At 49.9% G+C, this 22,062-nt stretch overlaps 1 protein-coding gene across 1 annotated transcript in view; it reads right to left on the minus strand.

The window, feature by feature from the left end:
- Positions 1 to 22,062, minus strand: part of LOC133121297 (protein Wiz-like) — a 54,854-nt gene that overhangs the window by 29,354 nt on the left and 3,438 nt on the right. The window contains exons 4-20 of the mRNA XM_061230501.1: positions 20,919 to 21,003; positions 20,413 to 20,561; positions 18,793 to 20,244; positions 17,204 to 17,410; positions 16,573 to 16,917; positions 15,903 to 16,229; positions 13,830 to 13,961; positions 13,020 to 13,577; positions 12,304 to 12,756; positions 11,483 to 11,947; positions 10,016 to 10,543; positions 9,216 to 9,433; positions 8,543 to 8,792; positions 6,413 to 6,578; positions 5,101 to 5,365; positions 4,663 to 4,771; positions 3,573 to 3,632 (exon numbers count right to left, since the gene is read on the minus strand). Coding sequence (XP_061086485.1) covers positions 3,573 to 3,632; positions 4,663 to 4,771; positions 5,101 to 5,365; positions 6,413 to 6,578; positions 8,543 to 8,792; positions 9,216 to 9,433; positions 10,016 to 10,543; positions 11,483 to 11,947; positions 12,304 to 12,756; positions 13,020 to 13,577; positions 13,830 to 13,961; positions 15,903 to 16,229; positions 16,573 to 16,917; positions 17,204 to 17,410; positions 18,793 to 20,244; positions 20,413 to 20,561; positions 20,919 to 21,003 — 5,769 coding nt within the window. The remainder of the gene's footprint in view (positions 1 to 3,572; positions 3,633 to 4,662; positions 4,772 to 5,100; positions 5,366 to 6,412; positions 6,579 to 8,542; positions 8,793 to 9,215; positions 9,434 to 10,015; positions 10,544 to 11,482; positions 11,948 to 12,303; positions 12,757 to 13,019; positions 13,578 to 13,829; positions 13,962 to 15,902; positions 16,230 to 16,572; positions 16,918 to 17,203; positions 17,411 to 18,792; positions 20,245 to 20,412; positions 20,562 to 20,918; positions 21,004 to 22,062) is intronic.

Here is a 22,062-nt window from a genome sequence, read left to right on the forward strand (position 1 = left end):
CTGCAGGGCTTCATGTCTGAATCTACCCAGTACTCTAAACTGAGAATGTTCTATCACTTCAATTGCAATGGCTGGAGGCAGAGAGCAGCTGGTAAGCTGTTGCTACTACTACATGGAGGAAGTAAAAGCAAATAAAAGAAGGGAGGTAGTAAACAGGAAATTAAATTGAGGGGGAAATTAATGGCAAACAGAAAAGTGTTATGAGAATTGTTTGGCCTTCTTTGACAAAGAGGAGTTGAATGTTCTTCATATGAAATCTTCTTGGGTACCTTACAAAACAAGTCATTTTATGGGAATTCAAACCGATGATGGAAACTAGACCGAAAGAAATGTATTTAAGTTGGATTAACCATTGATAACGTTAGCACATGTGGAAGGATTACATATTCCCCAACTTTATAGTTAGTACCATAAAATCCAATACATCCTCAATATCATTCCTATAATAAAAATAGTATCATCTTCTCCAGTCACAGATAGTGTTAGCGATGCTCTCCCCTGGGTTGTGGGGTGTGTTGTGGAGTGTGAGTGTGTCAAATAAATCCCCTGGTTTGCCTCTGACTGCTGTTCCACCTTCTCAGAAACACTTATTCCCATGCTTGACACATTTAAGCACAGTTCAATAGTACAAGCTGAGAAAAGTTCAATTCAATGAATGCTGAGGTGTGATTCAATTACCTGTGGCATTCATTAGTGCCTGCCTCAAGCATACTTATTTGATTAATCAATCGATTAAAGACACAGGACAGTGTTTTTTCCCCCTCGTTCAATAGCATGAAAAGGAAATTAGAAGAACTGTTTTCCTCAACACACCTGTGTCTGGTTCTAAAAGCATAAGAGTTCTGTTTGCATATAATATTTTATATTATATTTGGGACCATTTACCAGTGTTGATGTGAATTCTTACATTTAATTCTATATTAAGCGTCCCTATAAAGCTCAGAAGGACACACTAGTTGATTTCAACATCCTTTACTGTAGAATTCTACAGTTCACGGGCCTGTTTTGTTTTAGGTCATTTTCTGAAGTGGTAAGAGGGAAATCATTAGAATGGGGAGAACTGGTTGAGAGATTAACTTAGTATTTTATCAGCATTTCTTCATTGTACCATGCCCACAGAAAGGGGAAAAAATTTGATCTTTGATCTTTGTTGGTGCCAGACAGGGTGGAATATCTCAGCAACTGCTGATTTTCACGGACAACAGTCTCTAGTTTGCAGAGAGTGGTACAAAAAGTGATGGTCATCTGCAGGCCTAATCGCTCGTTGTATTCCTCTTCTGCCCCCTGGTGGTCACAGTAACACCACATAGAGGTAGGAAATAAAACAAGCAGTAAGCGCATACACATCGTAACTTTCCCGAGCAATGAGCGTCCGACACTGCCAATCTGTCTTTTATGTTTACTGGAGTGGCGTTCATATTTCATCATAAGATTTGTATTTTATACAACCATCTTCCACCCACCTTATAGTCTCAGTCACTCTCAAAATATAATTATGCATATATACCTACGAGAAAAAAATTTAAGCTATGAATTGTTTTTATTTCCTACATTGACATTGCAATGCGTTAAAAGCTTAAGTGCCTGATCATAATAATTATTCACATTATGCACTCAGGTTAGAGATTATTTGCTAGCTCCTTGCGCAATGGCTTGGAAATAAGGCACTTGCATCTAAAAATAACACACTTACATTATAGCTTTTATCAGTCATTGATTCAAGATGCAGTGCTATAACCAGCATACGCAATTCTGATATCCAAACAATGTCTGCAATAAGCCAAACAGCTGCTAAGCCCTCTCCACTCGGATATACATAAACAAATGAAAAGACTGCATCATTTTCAATCGAGCAGAATGCCCTGATTACATGCAAAATTATTGCCAAAAAGGTCATTGCCAAAGCAGGTTTTTAATAGTAAGAATATTGATGAGAATCTTGAAACGATGCGGTTTTTAATGAGCAGTTAAGTGGTTTGGCTTCAGCTTCGTGGATTTGGCGGGTTTACAGAGTTAATTCCTGCGAGCACGGAGCAGTACCACTGTGCACCTCATCAACACCCTGTTGGCTCTCCCTCCTCAAAAGTGCGGTGCGCCTCTCTCTCTCTCTCAAAAAAAGAGGATTGCAAAAAGAGGAGAAAAGCGTAAAAATGGCCCTGGACATAGGAATCTTAAACGAACACTGAAACATACCGAATATTGATTTGAGATGGAACGGCTCAAAATTGAGCGACGTACCAAAAACCCATAAGCGCATTACAAAAATGTCCAAAACGTCTTTCATGAAGCTTAAAACCTAATGATTGACGTTCATCATACTTCAGTTTGGTATCTGGTATTACTGTTTTTCATCCTTTCTCCAATACATGACTTATGTATATCCTTCATAATACTTAGCTGAATATTAGCTCAGTGAAAATGAATGAATCATCCTAATCCTATCAATCTGTACTGCACTGGAAGAGCGGCAACTAGGCTCTACTGGAGATCCTCATACATATTATCTTGACTTCCTAATCAGCTTCATGGGCAAAAAATAAAAGAGGAAGAAATACGTTATTTAGTTTTGGAATCTGCGTTCGGGAAAAAAAGAATCAAGAGACGTGATCAGTGGCTGAAACTCAGTAACGTTTATTGATCATTCGGGAGTCGATATACAGGACTATCTAACCAGTTGTGTACAGTAGTGCTTTTCCCACGGTCATCACACAGCTTTGCTCCCACAACACGGAGCGGGCGCACCCCACTCACACACACACACTCACTCTCTCTCCCGGCCAGTCTCACCGGCCTAAGGTAGTAATAAAGGCAGCCTTTAAGAGGACTTAAAAACCAGCTGTTAGCACCTCCCTCCTTCACACAGTAACACTGGAACAGGCTGGACAGAAACAGGGGGACCTACCGAGCATCTCATACCTACTAACACACCTAATAAGAAAGACAGGAGTGCATCTACTGGTTCCACAAAACAGAAAAAAAAAAAAAAGTCCCCCTTCAGGTAGAGTGTTTAGAGTCCTCTTCTCATCTCGGCACAACAGGAAGCAATCCTCACTCTAAAATTAGCCGCACTCTCACAAGCACCAATAGTTCAGCTTTAAGAAAACACTAAAAACAACTTTAAAAGTACGCTTCTATATCTCCCTTTACTGAAAATAAAAATAAAATAAAAAATAAAAATGCACATTGCAATAAAAACAGCGTTTTAAAAAAAATCAATACAATAATGTAATTAAGGTCACATTTAATAGCTAGGCATTAATAGAGGTAAATAACAATAATAGTCTTAGCCATTTTATAAGTACATGTAGTTATATATAAGGAGAAGTGGGTGGGGAACAGGCTTAAGGGGAATGTCGCTAACGCTGGAACAGACTTCGATCGTTTAGACGTGGACCCTCCCGTTATTGCTTCACTTCACTGACAGTATTACAACCGTACACAGAGCCCTGTGCTCATGGAGCTAGCGCGCTGTCCAGAGTTCTGCCATATGCACGGTGCTGATGTCACACTGGAGACGGCTGCTTCAGGAGTTACAACGTCGGCGTTGACCAGGAGTACCTCTGCTTACGTACCGCAGGAGGCCCGGGCAGCTGGGCTCAGCACCGCAGGGGCCTGTCCGTGCGAGCTACGTACTGAGGTAAGACGGAAGCAAACAGACTCTTTGGCACATACTGAGTGACTGACAGTCACGGGAAAGCACTGGGCTGGGCTCAGTACATTTCAGGTGCTAAGTAAGGACTCAAGTGCGCTGTGTTTCAGACATGGACACAATACCACGTGTAGGAAACTTGTACCTAACAAATTCAACAAAATAAAAGAACTAAAAACCCTGCCGAAAAAACTTGCCCGGTTTTTTCGCCATGGGTGTGAGAAGGGACGCAGCGTATCGGAATACGGGCTGTCTGTTGACTGATACCGTGCGAACAGACATTACACACACACACACACACACACACACACACACATACACACACATACACACACATACACACACATACACACCACCTCTGCACCTTTGGTCACAGTGTGTTACACGGGCAACTCATTTTCGTCCCAGTTTCCAACAGTAGCAATACATTCTATTCAGCTTCATTCACTGAAAACCGAAGTTTGAACACATTCAAATGTGCAATAAAATAACGACAGAGGATCAGCAGCTCATCGGGTTTATGACGGCAGCGTTTGGTGCCGGTTAAAATAAACCAAACTGGTTAATAAAGGCTAAAATTGGCGAAAATGTCCAGTCGTCTCTCTCCTCCCCCCCCCCCCCCCCACAACATCTGATCCTCTTGTAACTCCTAATTAAGTTCCCCTGTGCGCTTGTGCAGCTAGCAGGACCACCCCCACCCAAGGCTCAATGCATCCTCTAGATCAGAAATGGGGTGAGACCAATAAAAGTGTTGTGCTTGGCTCTGTCTCTCTCTCTCTGTCTCTCTGTCTCGCTGTCTGTCTCTCTCTCTCTGTCTTACTGTCTGTCTCTCTCTCTCTGTCTCGCTGTCTCTCTCTCTCTCTCTCTCTGTCTCGCTGTCTGTCTCTCTGTCTCTGTCCGTCTTGAGCGGTGGAGCAACGTGTAAAAGGACACCATTACTGCAAGGTGCCACAGTTGTCTCTTTCCGGAATAAATACGCAATATAGTGTATATACACATTCTGACCAGGAAACCTTCAATAAAGGATGATTTGATGAGGATGGCTTCCTTCATGTCATTTGAAATGAGACCCATGATGGGACGTGGCTGAGGAGCTGTGCCGACCCGGTTCACCCCGCCACACTGCGGGGGTCCCAGTGTCCGCAGTCACCCCTCCCCCACGCTCTCTGAACAACACCTCTTTAAAAAACACTTAAAACAACCGAGAACACATCAAAGAGCCCAACAAGGACGTCTGAACGAAACGAGGGAAGAGGAGGGAGGGAGAGAGGTTTCTACACGGCCTGTGCAGGGACCGGGACTGGGGTGGGTGTGGGTGTGAGTGTGGGGGTCGGGGTCGGGGTGGGGGTAGGGGTGGGGGTGGGGGTGGGGGTGGGGGTAGGGGTGGGGGTAGGGGTGGGGGTGGGGGTGGGGGTGCGGGTGGGGTTTGGGGTGAGGGCAGGGCTGGGGGCTCGGGTGGGGGTAGGGGTGGGGGTAAGGGCAGGGGTAGGAGCGGGCGTGGTCGCAGGCGTAGGGGTTTGGTTGGAGGTGGAGGTGGGGGTGGGCGTGACTCCCGGGACGGGGGTGGGCATGTCCTCAGGGGCAGGTGTGTCCTCGGGGGTGGGTGTAGAGGGAGGGGCAGGCTTGTTGAAGTTGAGATCCAGGATGTGCTGCTGCAGGTGGCGGACCCAGTCCTCCTGCACCGACAGAGGGCCCTGGAACTCCACCTCGCAGAACCTGGGGACGAGAACAGGGGGTTAGCACAGCTCTCACGACATCACACGACATCACACGACATCACACGACATCACACGACATCACACTACATCACACTACATCACACTACATCACACTACATCACACTACATCACACACCCTGAAACTCCACTTCAGGGAGAGTACAGGGGGTTAACACACCACAGCACACCACAGCGCACGACCTTAAACTCCACTTCAGAGAGAGGACAGGGTTAACACGACTCCACACGACTCCACACGACTCCACACGACTCCACACGACTCCACACGACTCCACACGACTCCACACGACTCCACACGACTCCACACGACTCCACACGACTCCACACGACACCACACGACACCACACGACACCACACGACACCACACGACACCACACCACCTTAAACTCCACTTCAGGGACGGGACAGGGGGTTAACACAGCTCACACTACATCACACACCCACGGGCTTCAATTACTGGTACTGGGAAAAGCGGAACTAATCTTGGCATTCTAGACAATGCAGTGGTCATAAACAATCCTAATGCATAATATCAGACAAAGAGCACAGGCCCTCATTTTAGCCTAATCAATGGACTCATCTCCAGTCAGGGAGTCCTATTATTGATTTAACGCAAAGCTGCACGTCTCTGAAAGCCATTTCAAACCCAGCCATGAATGACAATGAAACGATTAAGGGTAAAGGGCCCACTCTCCAAGCACCTCATCCCTCTTCACAACAGCTCTGGGTAACGGGCTGCATGCAAACGATCGGTCCGCGTGCTGTGCAGCGAAGCCCCCACAGCGCCAGACATAATGTCAACGAGACAAAAGCGGCGCGAACGAGCTCACTGAACACCCAATATCAGCTAAATCAAAACGGCGAAACACATTGCCGTTTGGCAAAAGGAAATACGTTTCGCAGCATAATAGCCCCAGGGCGCGGCAGAACTTAATGTTTGCATGCCTAAGCTTGCCAGACATATTCCAAACTCGGCAGCACGTATAATCAAACAATAAAACACGCAGAGAGAAACCTCTCTCACCTGCACTTGAGCGAGTACACTTTGCCCACCAGCTTCACCAGGGGGGTGGAGGGGGGCTTTGGCACGAGGGCGGGGATGGTGCCGGTGCGAGGGGGCTGGGGGGGCCCCGTTTCCCGCTCTCCGCTCTCGGAGTGGGACAAGTGCTTCGGAGGCCGACGTTCAAAACCTGGGAAAGCACGGGAGGACATTCAGGGTTACCCGGCGGACATTTTACACACAGCAGCTTAGAGCATGAAAAACTGCACCCAGTGCAAATAACTAGACTGGCCGCAACTACCAGAGACAAGGGTGGGATGAGTAGGGATGGAAATTAACAACATGGTAATTGGATACTCCCTAGGCCAACAGTATTCAGGGACTGTTGACTCGGTCTCCTCCTATGAACAAACAGGGGCAGAGTTGATTTCCGTGCCAGCCTCAGTCAGATGTTTCTTGGTTTTAGTTATTCTGCCTGCAAAGGCTGGCGCAACGCCACATGATTTGTACATGACATTCTCACGGTCTGTTTGCCTGATGCAACGCAGCCAGGTGCCATGGTGATTTCACCCAGCTGATGAGCCAACCTACGCATTACTGGAAGGAGCTCGCGAGGATTGCGCCAGCCTCAGACAAGTCCATTTGCTGAATGGCCCTGCCCTCTTGTGCTCAGGAGCAGCACCAACTATGTTTTTAGTTTTGTACAAAATACAAAATAAATGGAGTGAGAATTTGACGGAACTTGGTTTTTACTGTTCAATCGCAGAGTTTAGTGTTTTTCATTTGCATCTCTATCAGGCAGGACCACATTACTTAAATATGCCCATCGGCTCTTGGCCTTCAGTCATGGTGCTTCATTTGCTGGGTTAATATTTTGAGACTTGGTCAGCTTCATTAGTTGAGACAACTGTAGAAGTGTATGAATAGCCCCTTAACACAGTGTAAATGAGACATACAATTGAACAATGTTGTCCTACTGTGTTGTGCTACACCATTACGGACATCACTTTGGCTCATGACAGATTAGAGGAAGCGTCACAGTATATTATTATACATACTGTGCCCAACAATATACATATTTTTGCAAGCAATATTCAGACCTATTTCATCAAAGAGAGTTTCATGAGTTAAGTTAATTCCATTCCAATGCCATCCTTAAAAAAGCAAGTTGCTAACAAGTTCCTACATTGAAACTACAACAAGAGTCGCATTCCTGCATGACATTACCTTAGTAGTTTCAATACAGCAATGTGTTAGCAACTTGAAATGGGGTAAAATTTGAGTCTCCCGGGCCAAATGGGGTGGGTTGGCAAGTATGGCTGACAGCCTTAGTGTGTGTATGAATGTGTGTGCACGCGTGGGTATGTGCGTGAGTGCGGGTATGTGCATGTGTGCGGGTATGTGGGTGTGCGTGTGCGGGTATGTGCGTGTGTGTGGCTGTGCATGCGTGTGTGGCTGTGCATGCGTGAGGCTGTGCGTGCGTGTGTGGCTGTGCGTGCGTGTGAGGCTGTGCGTGCGTGTGAGGCTGTGCGTGCGTGTGTGGCTATGCGTGCGTGTGTGGCTGTGCGTGCGTGTGAGGCTGTGCGTGCGTGTGTGGCTGTGCGTGCGCGTGTGGCTGTGCGTGCGTGTGTGGCTGTGCGTGCGCGTGTGGCTGTGCGTGTGTGTGTGGCTGTGCGTGCGCGTGTGGCTGTGCGTGCGTGTGTGGCTGTGCGTGTGCGTGTGGCTGTGCGTGCGCGTGTGGCTGTGCGTGCGCGTGTGGCTGTGCGTGCGTGTGTGGCTGTGCGTGCGCGTGTGGCTGTGCGTGCGTGTGAGGCTGTGCGTGCGTGTGAGGCTGTGCGTGCGTGTGAGGCTGTGCGTGCGTGTGTGGCTGTGCGTGCGCGTGTGGCTGTGCGTGCGCGTGTGGCTGTGCGTGCGTGTGTGGCTGTGCGTGCGTGTGGCTGTGCGTGTGTGTGTGGCTGTGCGTGTGTGTGTGGCTGTGCGTGTGCGTGTGGCTGTGCGTGCGTGTGTGTGTGGCTGTGCGTGCGTGTGTGGCTGTGCGTGCGCGTGTGGCTGTGCGTGCGTGTGTGGCTGTGCGTGCGTGTGTGGCTGTGCGTGCGTGTGTGGCTGTGCGTGCGTGTGTGGCTGTGCGTGCGTGTGAGGGCAGAGGGGTCTCACCTCTGGGCGAGCGCACGTTGAGCTCGCTGCGGGCCACCTGTGAGTGTGGCAGGGCGGGCTGGCGGGACGCCCCGGGGCTCTGTTGTAAGCCCCCCTCCCGCGACGCCCCCCACGTGCCCCCCGTCACCTCGCGCCCCGCCCGCCGGCCCTGGGGCAGCCCCAGAGAGGGCCGCTGGGAGGAGAGGGGCCGGGACACCCCGGGGGAGATGCGCTCCAAATCAGCCGAGGGGGACGGAGAGGAGCCACTCTTCTGCAATGCAGACCGGCAGCAGGTCAGTTTACACCACCCATACACACCAGACCTCACTGTTTTGGATATAAACACTTTACTGAACTGAGCTGGTGTACTGGAAATTCTCAAAAATCATAACCCTGCCTTCTGGTCCTCTTAGTTGGCTCAGCTACGCCAGGCAAGATCAATCGAGCACAGAAAAGTATTTGAATGCAAAGCAAGTCTGTTACAGTGCCAAATACATACACATCCCCAGAGAAACCATACAGACAAAAATGCCAGCAAACAACAATCAGGTTTAACCTGGAATGAGAGTAAAACATTTTTTAAATAGGACAAACTGCACATGATAAAACAGACAAAATAATGAACAATGAGTACGGTACAGCGGGCAGTGGGACCGTTAAGAGCCCAGGGCTCCCCGTTGCGGCCGCTCCTCACCTTCTTGGGGAAGGGCCGGTCGCCCTGCATGTAGCGGCGGTGCATCTCCGCCACCTTGTGCGGCTTGCTGCGCATCCAGGCGCTCAGCGTCTCGATGGGCGAGCCGTTCACACACCACTCTGTGACCCCGAACTGCCGCAGGTGGGCGCGGGCGTGGCTGGCCAAGGCCTTGCGGTTCTCAAAGTAGAACCCGCACAGCTCGCAGCTGGCGTCCGAGGCTGGGGAGGGGGGGGGGGGGGGGGGGTTGAGACAGTGGGAACAGAGCATTAGTTCTCGGTTTCGCTATATTTTTACCCTCAACAGCACCGTGGGGACAGACGGTAGTGTCAAAAGGGTAATCTCGTGTGATAGAGAGGGTGATCTCACGCCTGCATGTTTGCTAATCAGTCAGGGGAAAAAACATTTCTCAGGAGAGCAGCCTCGTATACTGAAAAGGCAGCTCCGGATCCCAGCAGATTCGGTGTTGTGGTTAGTGTGACTGCCTCATGGAGGACTAGACCAGGGTTCCAGGCTCACCGATTCCTTTTTCCCCCTCTTAGATTTGCTCAATTTAAAAAACAATTACAATAACAAACTATATTTTTCTGTTGGGGAGTTGGGGAAAGGCAATCTTAACTAAAATAGGTCCATTGGAGCAACCCTGTTTCGAGGGAAGAACAAAGGTAGCTTCGGTAGTAAAATCAAGCAAAACATGGCCAACTGCCCCCAGGGTGCTGTTGAGGGCAAAGACCCACATGGAGCCTCCATCACACAGAGGGGAAAGTGCCTCTGGGACGGTGTGTGCGCTGAGACCGGCTCACCTGAGTGGGAGGCCCCATACTTCTCAGGCGAGGACTTCCCCTTGAAGGAGAAGTCCAGCGGCGGGGGGGAGAAGGTTTTGGGCGACGGCCTGTCCGAGGACTGGCCCTCGTCCGACAGAGGCCTCTTCCCCAGCGGGGACGAGCCCAGGTAGCCGCCCCCCTTCCCGGCTCCGAGCGGGGACAGGGAGAGAGACGCGGCGCCCAGGCCCTGCTTCAGCAGCCTGGAGCCCGAATGCAGCATGCTGACCGGGGACTTGCGGGAGAATTTGGGGGACAGGTACCCCAGCTCCTCCCAGGTGGGGCTGCCCCCCAGGCCGGGCTCCTTCTTCACCTGCCCCGCGGGGGGGGTTCCCTTCTTGCGCATGAGCTCCCGCAGGGTGTCGATAGGCGAGCCGTTCACAGACCACTCCGTGATGCCCAGCTGCCGCAGGTGGGAGCGGGCGTGGCTGGAGAGGCCCTTCCGGTTCTCAAAGTACTCCCCGCAGAACTCACAGCGGATGTCCCGGGTCGGTTCGGGTTCAGGGGGGGCTGGGACCGGGAGAGGAAGGGGGAGAATCCAGTTACACTACAAAACAATAAATGGCTACATCCACTTATTGTTATGGATGATAATATGATCAGACCATGGATCTGCACTGGGTAAATTATAAGTTACATTAGCGGTAACATTATGAACTTACAAATGCTGATGTGATGAGGCATACCGGTTAACTGTAATACATGCTTCATGAAATATGCTCTTGTTACTTTATTATCCTTGTAAAATTCTATGAATCATAAAAAGCTAGGCATACAACAAATGTACAAGGTCACCTGAGGAGAGAGACTGGGGCATTGTAAAAACATTGCTCAAGGGAGCAGTTCAGTTAAACAGACAGGAACAGGACTGTGTCTGATGGCTCCAGACTCAATTCAATTCATTTTTATCTGTATAGCACTTTTCACAAAGACGGCTTAGAGTAACAGAAGGGCTCAAAGAATGCGACGAACACCACGCCTCAACCCCCAAAATAGCAAGCACGAGGTAAACCTCTTCAGTGGAGAGAAAAACCCGCAAACAGTGGTGTGAAAACTTCCCAATGGGAGGAAATCTCTGGAGGAACCCAACTATAGAGGGGGAGCCCATCCTCCGCTGGCCAGCAAGGTGTCGGGGTGAAAGACAAAACTGTAAAGGTGTAAAGATGTAAAAGTGTAAAGTAAAAGGTGTAAAGGGTTAAAATAAAGTTGTAAAGGTGGAAAGGCATAAAGCAAAAGTGTAGTGTTACAGTAAAGGCGTAAAATGATCAAATAAAAGGTGCAAAGTAAAGCTGTAAATAAAAGGTGTAAAGTAAAGCTGTAAATAAAAGCTGAAAATGAAAGTAAAAAAAAAAAAAAAAGGTGTAATGTCATAAAAAAAATAATAAAAGTGTAAAGTAATGGTGTAAATGAGGAAAGATTTTAAATAAAGGTGTAAGGGTACGGACTCACCCAGGTTGAGGGGCAGGACGCCGTCAGAGCCGTGCCAGCTTTGGGAAAGGGCCTCGGACGCGTAGCCCCGGAGGCCGCCCTCGCCCGCCATGGCCACCTCCAGCTGCACCGGCTCGGGCTTGGGTTTGGCAGGCAGCCGCGGCATGCCGCTGCCCATCTTGCGGGCGGTGGGCTGGTGGGACTGGCCGGAGGAGAAGGGCAGGCGCTTGAGGAGGCCGGGGGAGGTGGGGGAGGAGGGGGGCGAGCGGGGGGACGTGGGCGGGCTTTTGAGGGGCCGCAGGGGGAGGGCGCAGGGAAGCCCCCGGCGGGTGATGAGCTCCCGCAGGGTGTCGATGGGCGAGCCGTTCACAGACCACTCCGTGATGCCCAGCTGCCGCAGGTGGGAGCGGGCGTGGCTGGAGAGGCCCTTCCGGTTCTCAAAGTACTCCCCGCAGAACTCACAGCCAATCTCCTTCAGCGGCTCACCTGAGGGAGAGGGGAGGAGGCCACATCACACAAGGCCCTTAACCCTGCATTGCTCCAGGAGAGGATTGTCTCCTGCTTAGTTTAATCAACTGTACGTCACTCTGGATAAGAGCGTCTGCCAAATGCCAATAATGTAATGTAATGTAATAATAAAACCGCAGTTTCCCCCCCAAGGCCTAAGAAGCACTGCAATATATGTTGAGTGTGGTAGTGGCTGAATCTGGTCTGTGGCGAGCTACTCTCAGGCTGACCTTGTTCTGAACTACTCCTGGGTTTATCATTAGTCCATGTAGGCACACTGAACCTAATTTTCTTTAAGCAGTCTGCTGTGATCTATTCGGCACCCAAGGACTCACCATGAGTGATCGGCGTCAACTCGCCGCCACTCAAACGGAAGACCTGCAGGCCCGCCCTGTCGGCAGCGGAGGGCTTGTACCGTTTGCTGGTGGGAGACAGCATCGGAGAAGACGCGGCGCCCTTTGACCCCGAGCCTCCTTCCAACGAGACGCTCTTGTAGAGCCCGGACGAGGAGGAAGAAAGGGGCCGTTTGGCGGAGGGAGGGGTCAGCCTGGAAGCCATGCCGTCCAGCGCGCCAGCGTCCTCGGGCTGCAGCGAGCTGGCTCTGTGCTTGAAGTCGTCCGTGTGGATCAGCTGGTTGAGATAGTCGATGGGAGAGCCCTTGGTCTCGGCGTCCACCACCCCGAAGTGGCGCAGGTGGGCACGGGCGTGGCTGGACAGGCCTTTACGCGTCTCGAACCAGGCGCCGCAGAGCTGGCACACGATGTCCTTACTGGCATCCACGTCCATTGCTGAAGGGAGAGAGAGACCGCATGTGTTGCGCAATTACCACAAAAAGCTATTTGCACTGTGGGGGAGGGGGAAGGTAAAATTTCCAGTTCGGCAACCCAGGCCTACTGTACCTCAGATACATGATACATTTCGTATCAACACGTACACTGAAACACCCACTGACTTGGAACGGAAAGTGACTAGTTGCAACACAATGAGGGCAAACGAGGACAGAAAACAGAGTCGGATGCGCGTGTCGACGGCCCAGATTCTCGTCCCTTACTTAAGTTAAGGGGGGCGTCCGTCTCCTGCGGGGCCCAGAAAGGCTTGGCAGAAGCAGGAGCGGCACTGGAGGGCGAGGCGGTCTTCCCACCGCCGGACTTGGGGTCCAGGGAGCGCAGGGGAGAGGAGGCCGGGAGGAGGGAGGAGATGGGGGCCTTTCGGAGCAGCGGGGAGGCGGAGCGGGAGCTTCCCAGGGCGACGGGGGAGGACGGGCGGCTGGAGGAGGCTGCCGCTTTAGCGGAGGAGGCCAGGGCCGACAGCGGGGAGGGCTTCCTCTCCGCAGCCGCCACTTTCGCTCCCGCCCCCAGTTTGGCCCCGACGTCCTTTCGGGAGGAAGGACTCCCATGAGCCGGCTTCTTGGCGGAAGAGGAGTGCGGAAGCTCGGAGTAGCAGCCCCCTTCCCGCTCTTTGATGAGCTGGTACAGGAGGTCGATGGGCGCCCCGCTGCTCTCAGACACCCCGATGCCCAGCTGCCGGAGGTGCGAACGGGCGTGGCTGGACAGGCCCCGCCTGGTCTCAAACGGAGCCCCGCACACCTCACACTGCAGCAAGCCGGTGGCTAGGGGGTAGAGAGCGGCGAAAAGCAGGACATGGTAGAGATGAGCGACAACTCCAAACACATGAATGCATTCATTTGTTCCTGATTCCATACAAGAATTCCATCTATTTTCCATTATCATTTGAATACAAACCAAAAATTTTGCATGTTGACTCAGATTTACACCGTTAATCACCAGAGAGACAACTAGTCTACATCATGATCCTTAACCGCTTCCCCCATTAATCCAACTTGCCCAGCTCTCTCGCTCACCCTTGGTGTCTGGCTCATCCCTGGGACTGGCAGTGTCCATGCGTTTGTTCCCAGAATCAGAAGGAACCACACTCTTCCTCCCAGAGCCTGTTGCCACTCCCTCCACTGTGGGCATCTTGTCCTCCTGCACACCTGAAACATAACCCCCTGAATTATACATATGACAATAAAGTAGTGGGTGAATGCTGACATTCAAACTATTTGTGTGTATCATTCAAATCTGACTATGCCCAAAACTTGTTTTTCAAGCAACTAATTAAACAGGTGTTTCTATGCATACACACTGAAGTGTACATATCCGTAAACTAAAGACAATTTTAACAGAATTGTTTACATGAAGGATGCCCGCTAAGGCTGATGCAGCCAGTCAGATGGGCATTAACTAGCTATTGTTTAATTTACTCTGACACCGGCTGACGGATGTACTCGACAAATCGTTAAAAATGACTGACAGCAATAGTAAGTGAATATCATTCGGTCACAAGTTATCTTTATTACCGTTAGCAGCAGCATCCTTATTATAAAATGCTAATGGCAAGTGTCTACGGTCACAAAAAAATTGAAATTGTACGGCTTTAATAAGAAACAGTCAAGTTATTAAACTCCGAGCTAAATAGTAAACGGAAAGCGACACCGAAACTTAAGTAGACTAACTTAGCTCAATTTTAACGCATCAATAAACTTAAATGGAAAATAGGCACTCGACATCGAAGGTCAGCAAGCTAGCTTATAACTATGTTAATTATACTGCCAGAAGAGGCAGGATAACCGTATATTTCCTTCATAATTGACTATGAACAATACAATGGCACACAATGAACAATGGCACAAAAGCAAAAAGGATTCCGGATATGGGACCTATAGCTAGTTCTACGTGTAAAGACAGCTAGCAATCGATAAGTAGTAACTTAATTATAGTATTTTGAAATGGCTTCTTACGCCTGGGCTTTGATAACTGGCACCAGCCAACGACGTTACTACACCTACCATCTAGATGGCTGCCTATTGTAATACATTATACCTTCCCGGAATGTGTATCGATCTTAATGTGTTATGACCACAAGTCTCACAGTCCTTAAAAATAAAGCACAGATATGCAAGTTACAACTGGTTGCTGAACATATCAGCTAACGTTTTACTCACCGTTGAGGAGTAGCAGGGTACCAGATTCCGGCCCACTCGTACCAGATAGTTCTGCTATTGTTTGTGTCTGCGGTGAGGTGGAAGCGGCCATTTTGCCGAGTCCACATGCATCGCCAAATTAAGGCGTGACCAATCGAACTAAGGGTGGCGATAACGCTCGACACAGCTAATCGACTGTAGACACCACACTGTCCAGTCTATATTAACCAAAACATAATTTATATAAATTTATATCATACGTCGCACAACCATGCTAATATTCCGTTTTATACGTTATTGTAATAAGTGCGCTACTAATGGAAAGTGCAGCCAGTAAAATGCAATCGTAATATTTTTTCCAAGATCCATGGTATTATGAACCGCTGCAATTGGCTATGAATTGCTATATAAAGAGGAACGTCATTTGTTTACAAAGCGAAATCGTTTATTAAAGTTCTTAGTACCGCAGACTGTTGTGTTTGACGGCGTCTGCTGTGTCTGTGATAGGGAAATATCTTCTATGTGATTTGAGCGTCCATTTACACCGTCTGAGATTTGCATACATCCGGGGGGTTACACACATATTCACGGCGCCCGCTTGACAGGCATTTAACGTCACATTCACGATATATGTCCATATAGTCACGCAGATTTGTAATGTTCCGTTAGCTTTTCGGTGAGACAAAAACAGTGCCACACATACTCTCACTATTACCACTATGCTATTTGAGACTGTTATTCTCTACGTTTACATATCTATTGAGCAACATTTCTCTTCAGCTATTTCCACGCTCTAAATTACTTTTGAAAGTTATTTCATAATCCCAGATTGGGATCGAAACACGAACACACTTGCTCTTATACCCCCATTAAAATAAGCCGCTGAAGTACAGCAATGACCTGACACCTGAAATTTTAAAAGCAGCAGCCAGATAAGCTCCTGCCACTCACCTTGAGTTTCAGCCACAGGGGGTGGTGGTGTTGACGCCAGGGAGGACAAGGTGCTATCCACAGCCCTGCCGAGCCCCAGCTCCTCATCCTCAGAGTCTGCGTCTACGGGGGGGCTGCGCGGGGGCGCCGTGGGAAGCACAAGGTCCGGCCGGCTGGAGAACAGCTCCCGCAGGATGTTGATGGGGGACACGGTCACCTCCCAGTTGGTGATGCCGAAGTCGCGGAGGTGGGCACGGGCGTGACTGGATAGGCCTGCCCTGGTGTCGAAGCCAGCACTGCAGAACTCGCAGCGCATCAGGCTGAAGGTGTCAGGGTCAAAATTGGCTACTGTGTGGAGGGGAAGAGAACAGTAAGGCTACAAGAAGTGGAGTATCGGCATTTTGTTATCACCATCCTGGCTTTTTCCTGCATCTTTCTCTCCCTAATTTGTAACAGATTCAAGAAAATTGATTTTAGTACCCTCTCTTTCTGGTCAGTTTTTTTTTTTTGTGACACTGTTACAGATTTTAAAGGCCTAATCTCTGAATCGATGGCGGAAGTTGCAGCAATAAGTGCCGATGAACATGATTTGGCACAAACTGAGGGAACATTTAAAAAAAAGAAAATTACTTTGGCAGGGTTTTCAGCCCTCATATCCTCCTTCACGTGCTCTGCACACCATTCTCCTCACCTTCCTTACCTTTTTTTCTCTTTTTTTGGTAAGAGAATTTTCTCTCAATGGCATTGACTTCCTCTGGCGAAATGAAATGGCGCACGTTGTAGCTGACACCCACGCGATTGAGGTGTCCCCTCACGTGATTGGCCAGGCCGATGCCGTTGTGGAAACGGTCGGGGCAATACGGGCACTTCCTCTCGATGTTCTTCAGCATCCCCGCCTCTTCCCCGACATCCTCCTCTGACAGGAAGAGATTCTCCTCATCATCTTCATCATTGTGCTCATCATTTTCTTCCTCTTCATCATCCTCCTTTACCACAGGACAGGCCAAGTTATCTTTCAGAAAAGGACGGAAGTTACCTAAACAAGAGAAAATGAGTAGAGTTGAGGCAATTGATACAGGCTTTCAGAGTATATCTTGCTCTAAGCAAAGACTACGAAATACTTGGAATGGAAATGAAAGACAGGAACAGAATAACACATTCATTAGACATAAGAAAATAACACTGATCCATGAGGATGTTACTGATTTTCACTGTTTCATGGGGGAGGGAGCAAGGATTAAAATCGCCTTGTGACGCGTCACTGTCCTGTCACGGTCATGTAGTGGCATGGCCTTAGTTGTCATACTGTAACTGTCACTCACCCGCTGCCCTGACTCTCTCCCCAAAGCCGGGAACTGGGGAGGGAGCTCGGGGAATGAAGTGGAAGGGCTCAATGAGGACGAGGGGCAGCATGTGCCTGAGCTGGATCTGCTGCCCCGCCGTCAGCCCCAGGCTCTCCGACGCCCCACGGAGGCCGTCTGAGAAACTGCGCTTCAGCTGCAAGGCGAGGGCAGGCACTTCCTTTGAGTCTGCGGCAGAGGCAAGGGCAACCGGGGTCAGTCACACGGGAGGCGTCCCGGGGCGTCCAGATCGACTGCACGCGCGCGGCAAAGCCGGACGGCTGGAACCCTGTAGTGTCACCTCGGGGCACTTCCAGGTAATCAGTCTATCGCTCAAATCGAGTGACGGCACAAAGGGAAGAGTGAGGGTCAGTGCAAGCAGTGTGGAGTTGAGGTTAGGGGCCCCAGGTATAAGACTGGAAGGACTGCAGCCAATTCTGAGCAGGACCCTGCTGTATATGCATCTCCACCCTGTATAAGGGCTGAAGGGAAATATTCATTCATGTTGCCAATGAGCTGTAGCTTGGTTAATTACCAACTCTATTCAATTTGCTTCTACGCACGGGAAGTCAATAACATGGGTAAAAAGATACAAACGCTAAAATGATACAAATGATAACAGTGCAAACAAAGGAGATAAAATAATGACACACATTAGGTTTAGGTTTATTACAATTAATATGGTTGCACATGCTTTGCGTTCAACTTTTTGAACTTTCAATAATATTCAGGTTATGCGGAGAATATTATTGTTCATGAAAATGCACTGAATAATGGCCATGAGACTGTTCATTCGGTGTCTGAGACACCGCACTTTTCCTCAAACATAGCAGCTGCCACCCTGACCCAGGCATTTCTTTTTGAGTCAACATGTTAATTTTGCCCCTTTCTGAGCACCTCTGTAGCTCACCTGCAGTGAGAACCGATGGTCCTCAGCAGAGGCTACTGCTGACAAGAGCAGCAGGCCTTACCAAGACCCTTACCACGCAACGTACCTAGAGCCTTACCATGGAACATACCAAGACCATTACCACGCAACCTACCTAGAGCCTGACCATCCAATGTACCTAAAACCTTACCATGCAACGTACCTAGAGCCTTACCATGCTACGTACCTAGTGCCTTACCATGCAACGTACCTAGAGCCTGACCATCCAATGTACCTAAAACCTTACCATGCAACGTACCTAGAGCCTTACCATGGAACGTACCAAGACCCTTACCAGGCAACGTACCAAGAGCCTGACCATCCAATGTACCTAAAAACTTACCATGCTACGTACCTAGTGCCTTACCATGAAACATACCTAGAGCCTGACCATCCAATGTACCTAGAGCCTGACCATGCAAAGTACTGAGAGCCGTACCACACAACTTATCTAGAACCTTATCACGCAATTTACCTAGAGCCTAACCACGCAACTTACCTAGACCCTTACCATGCAACGTACCTAGAGCCTTATCACACAACTTACCGAGAGCCTTACCACGCAACTTACCTAGAGCCTTATCACGCAACTTACCTAGAGCCTAACCACACAACTTACCTAGAGCTTTACCGCGCAACTTACCTAGATCAGCATCTAGCTGCTGGTCCTTCTGGGGAACCTGGTCCATGTTTTGGTCCCTTGTCTGTGCTCCACCCGTCTCTGAAGGTAGCGGTGAGGGCCTCAACACCAAAGCTTCCCTCCACTCCCCTCCCCTCCTGGCCCTCCGGTTCCCGATGCTCTTGAAGGCTACGTCCCTCCGACGGGGTCCCGCACCAGGGGCCACAGAAGGAGGCGGAGAGAGCCGGGTTTGGGGCAGGTAGGGCCGGGCCCCCTTGACGGCCGTGCCCACGTGTAGGCCGGCCTTGCCCGTGCCCGGTGTCCCTCGGCCCCGCGGGGGGAAGGGCTCCTCCCCGGGGCGTAGCGGTGGCAGGGTGGGGTTGAGGAAGTCACGGCTGGTCCCCGGGCAGCCCTCCTCCTCCTCTTCCTCCCAGGCGGAGGGCCACGAGGGGTGGGACAGAAGGAGGTGCTCCTGGAGGGCGGAGTGGCTGGAGGCCTGGAAGCTGCAGAGGTCGCAGGAGAGGGGGGAGGGGGACGCCGCGGGAGAGGGGGAGGTGGAGGTAGAGGGGCGGTACAGACCGGCTGGGCCCAGCAGCGGCTGCGGGCCTTGCCCTCTCGATCGCTGGCTGTTGCGCTCTTTGATGTGCATCTTGGCGTGCTCCACGTACACGCGCGACGAGTCCGTGCCGAACTTGCACTTGGGGCACCGGAGCCTGGGGGGAGCAGAGACCGCTTCCGCTGTCTCCGCGGCGGCGCCCAGCTCCCCCTTGCCGCCCTCGTTCAGCTTGCTGATCTCCTCCAGGATCTTCTGCCGCGAGTCCTGGTGCTGCCGGCGGTGCTCGGCCAGAGCCGGCCCGTCCTCCAGCTCCCAGCCACACTCTGCGCACTGGAACCGCCCGGCCCCGTCCCCGTCCCGCCCGCGCCCCTCCTCGCCCTGCCAGTGCTGCTGCATGTGCTCCCGCAGGTGCACCTGCTTGTTGAAGTAAATGCTACACTCCACGCAGGTGAACACCTCCTCACAGAGCTCGTCCTCCTCCCTCGGGTTTTCCCTCTCCGCCTGGGGTTCCGGCTCCCTTCCCGCGCCGTCGTTCCCGTCCCTCTCGGTAAACTCAAACACCCCTCCCCCCACCGCCCGCAGCGTGTCTTCCCTGGCCTTTAAGGGGCTGCTCTTGGGCCTCTTCCAGGAGCCCAGCGGCAGGCCCTGCTGGGAGCCCAGGCCGGAGAAGGGCTTGAGCAGGGCCCTCTTCCTCTTCCTCCGCTGGGTGAAGGTGCAGTGTGCCCAGGGCGCCGGAGGTGGGCTCTCAGTATCCGAGTCCCCGGGGAAGCTGTACACGTCCAGAACCGGCCCCTCCTCCCTCCCCCTCTGTCCATCCCTCCCTCCCTCTTCCCTTCGGCACCCGTCCTTTGGTTTAGCCTCCGACGACAATGGCTCAGGAGACGCTTTCTCTGTAAGCTCTCTGTCACCGTTCTCTTCAGCTGGAGGGGGGGAGGGCAGGACAAGAGCAATTATACTGAACGATCCTATGACAAAACTAATGAGATTATAAATCAGAGATAAATGAATTCAAACTGTTGAGAGTTTGGCATACGTGGACGGACACTCAGCCGGTCATTAGCGGCCCGGTGAGCCCGCTCCATACTCACAGTCTGGTGAGTGGGGTTGTGCTGTCTTTGGCTCGTCGGCTTGTGTGCTGGCCCCGCCATGGTCCTGCCCATCCCCTGGGCTGGCTGGGTCTCTCTCTGGGGTTAAGTGCTGTAGTTTCTCAGGTGCTTTGTCCCCCTCACTGTCAGCACTGGAGAGAGGGGGCACGAGAGAAGAGGGGAGCGGGGGTTAGATGAGCACGATTACAGAGAAAGGTTGTACCCGCACACGTAACCAAACAGATTACACATTACTGATTTGGACAAATAGATAGCTTGGACAGATGGGAGACATGGATTGAACAGGTGTGGCTTGAAAATTGTATGTCTCTGTGTCCGTTCTGACATCACTGCTCTGTTGTGGATGCAGGTGAGGATATCCGTTTGTATCCTCTGCGACTTTCTCTCTCTCACATGCTCTCTCTCAGGCAGCACTAATGGAGCCTCCTCCAGCACTCCTCCACCTCTCTCTGCCTGACCTCTGACCTCTGCCCTCTGCCCTCTCTCACCTTTCTTGCCTGTGTCCCAAGGCGGGGGATCCCGGGCTGTGAGCTGCCAGACCGTGAGGGTTAGAAAAGTGCTGTAGCTCCTCCTCTGACACATGACAATAAAGACAACAGCAACATCAACAACAGGCACACCATAGAAACAGCACTCACAGGTATATGCAGCCAAAGAACAGGAGTCAAACGGGTTACGGAGATACTAGACACGGTTTGACTGGGGAATAGCCTGAATTAGATTAGACATAATGACTTATTGGTAACAGGGATTTCAAGAGTAGAATCAGAGCATTAGCATCTATAGGAGGTCATTTCCAGATAGCAGATACACATAGAACACATCCTCACATTGGCTGTTAATGTCTCAGCTCAATTTACTGTGATGTTGAATCATCTTTCTGGGATGACTGCGGCTCATATTTTTCTTTCAGCAGCAACATATTTAGCTTTATGTAGCTATTAAATAACGGTTATATTATATACATTATTTTGCACATTACTTATTTAAAATGTAAACATACATAAAGAAAATGTTAGTGTCTTACAATGTCTCAAATCATAATACCAAAAAAAAGGCACTATTTCAGTCAATATAGCATTTAAAAGTATTTTAAAGAATTCCCAAAGTCGCAAAACAATTTAGGAGACTATAAATGATTAAGAAACAAACATTTCATATAGGTGTTTTAGACAACAACAAAGCCCACTACTTGTTAATTTCAAATTTACTTTACATGAAAACTTTGTACTTAAAATTTCAAATTCATAAAGTCCATTATAAATTTGGAGTATGCCGTATTTGGAAATGCTTCAATTTCTGGAATGTTTTTCTATTAAGAAATGTTTTATAGTTATCATAATGGATAACTACAAACAGAATTTGAACATTTACAAAACTATGTTTATGGATTACACAATACACTCCCCATATTTACATAAATCATAAAGGTCAGGGTTTAATTCGGTAGAAAAAGCGCCAAACTATGTCTGAAAGCTGTTTGTGCAAAATAGAAATCTTTGAAATATAAAAAGAATACATAAAAAAATATATTTATACATATTTTTACAGCATTTGGAATTTCTAACATTATTGTTTAAATAAAGTATGTAAGTTCAAAATACAAAGAAATTTTCATTGAACATAATTAAA

Source organism: Conger conger, chromosome 2 (genome assembly GCF_963514075.1).
Source record: "Conger conger chromosome 2, fConCon1.1, whole genome shotgun sequence".
NCBI lineage: Eukaryota > Metazoa > Chordata > Actinopteri > Anguilliformes > Congridae > Conger > Conger conger.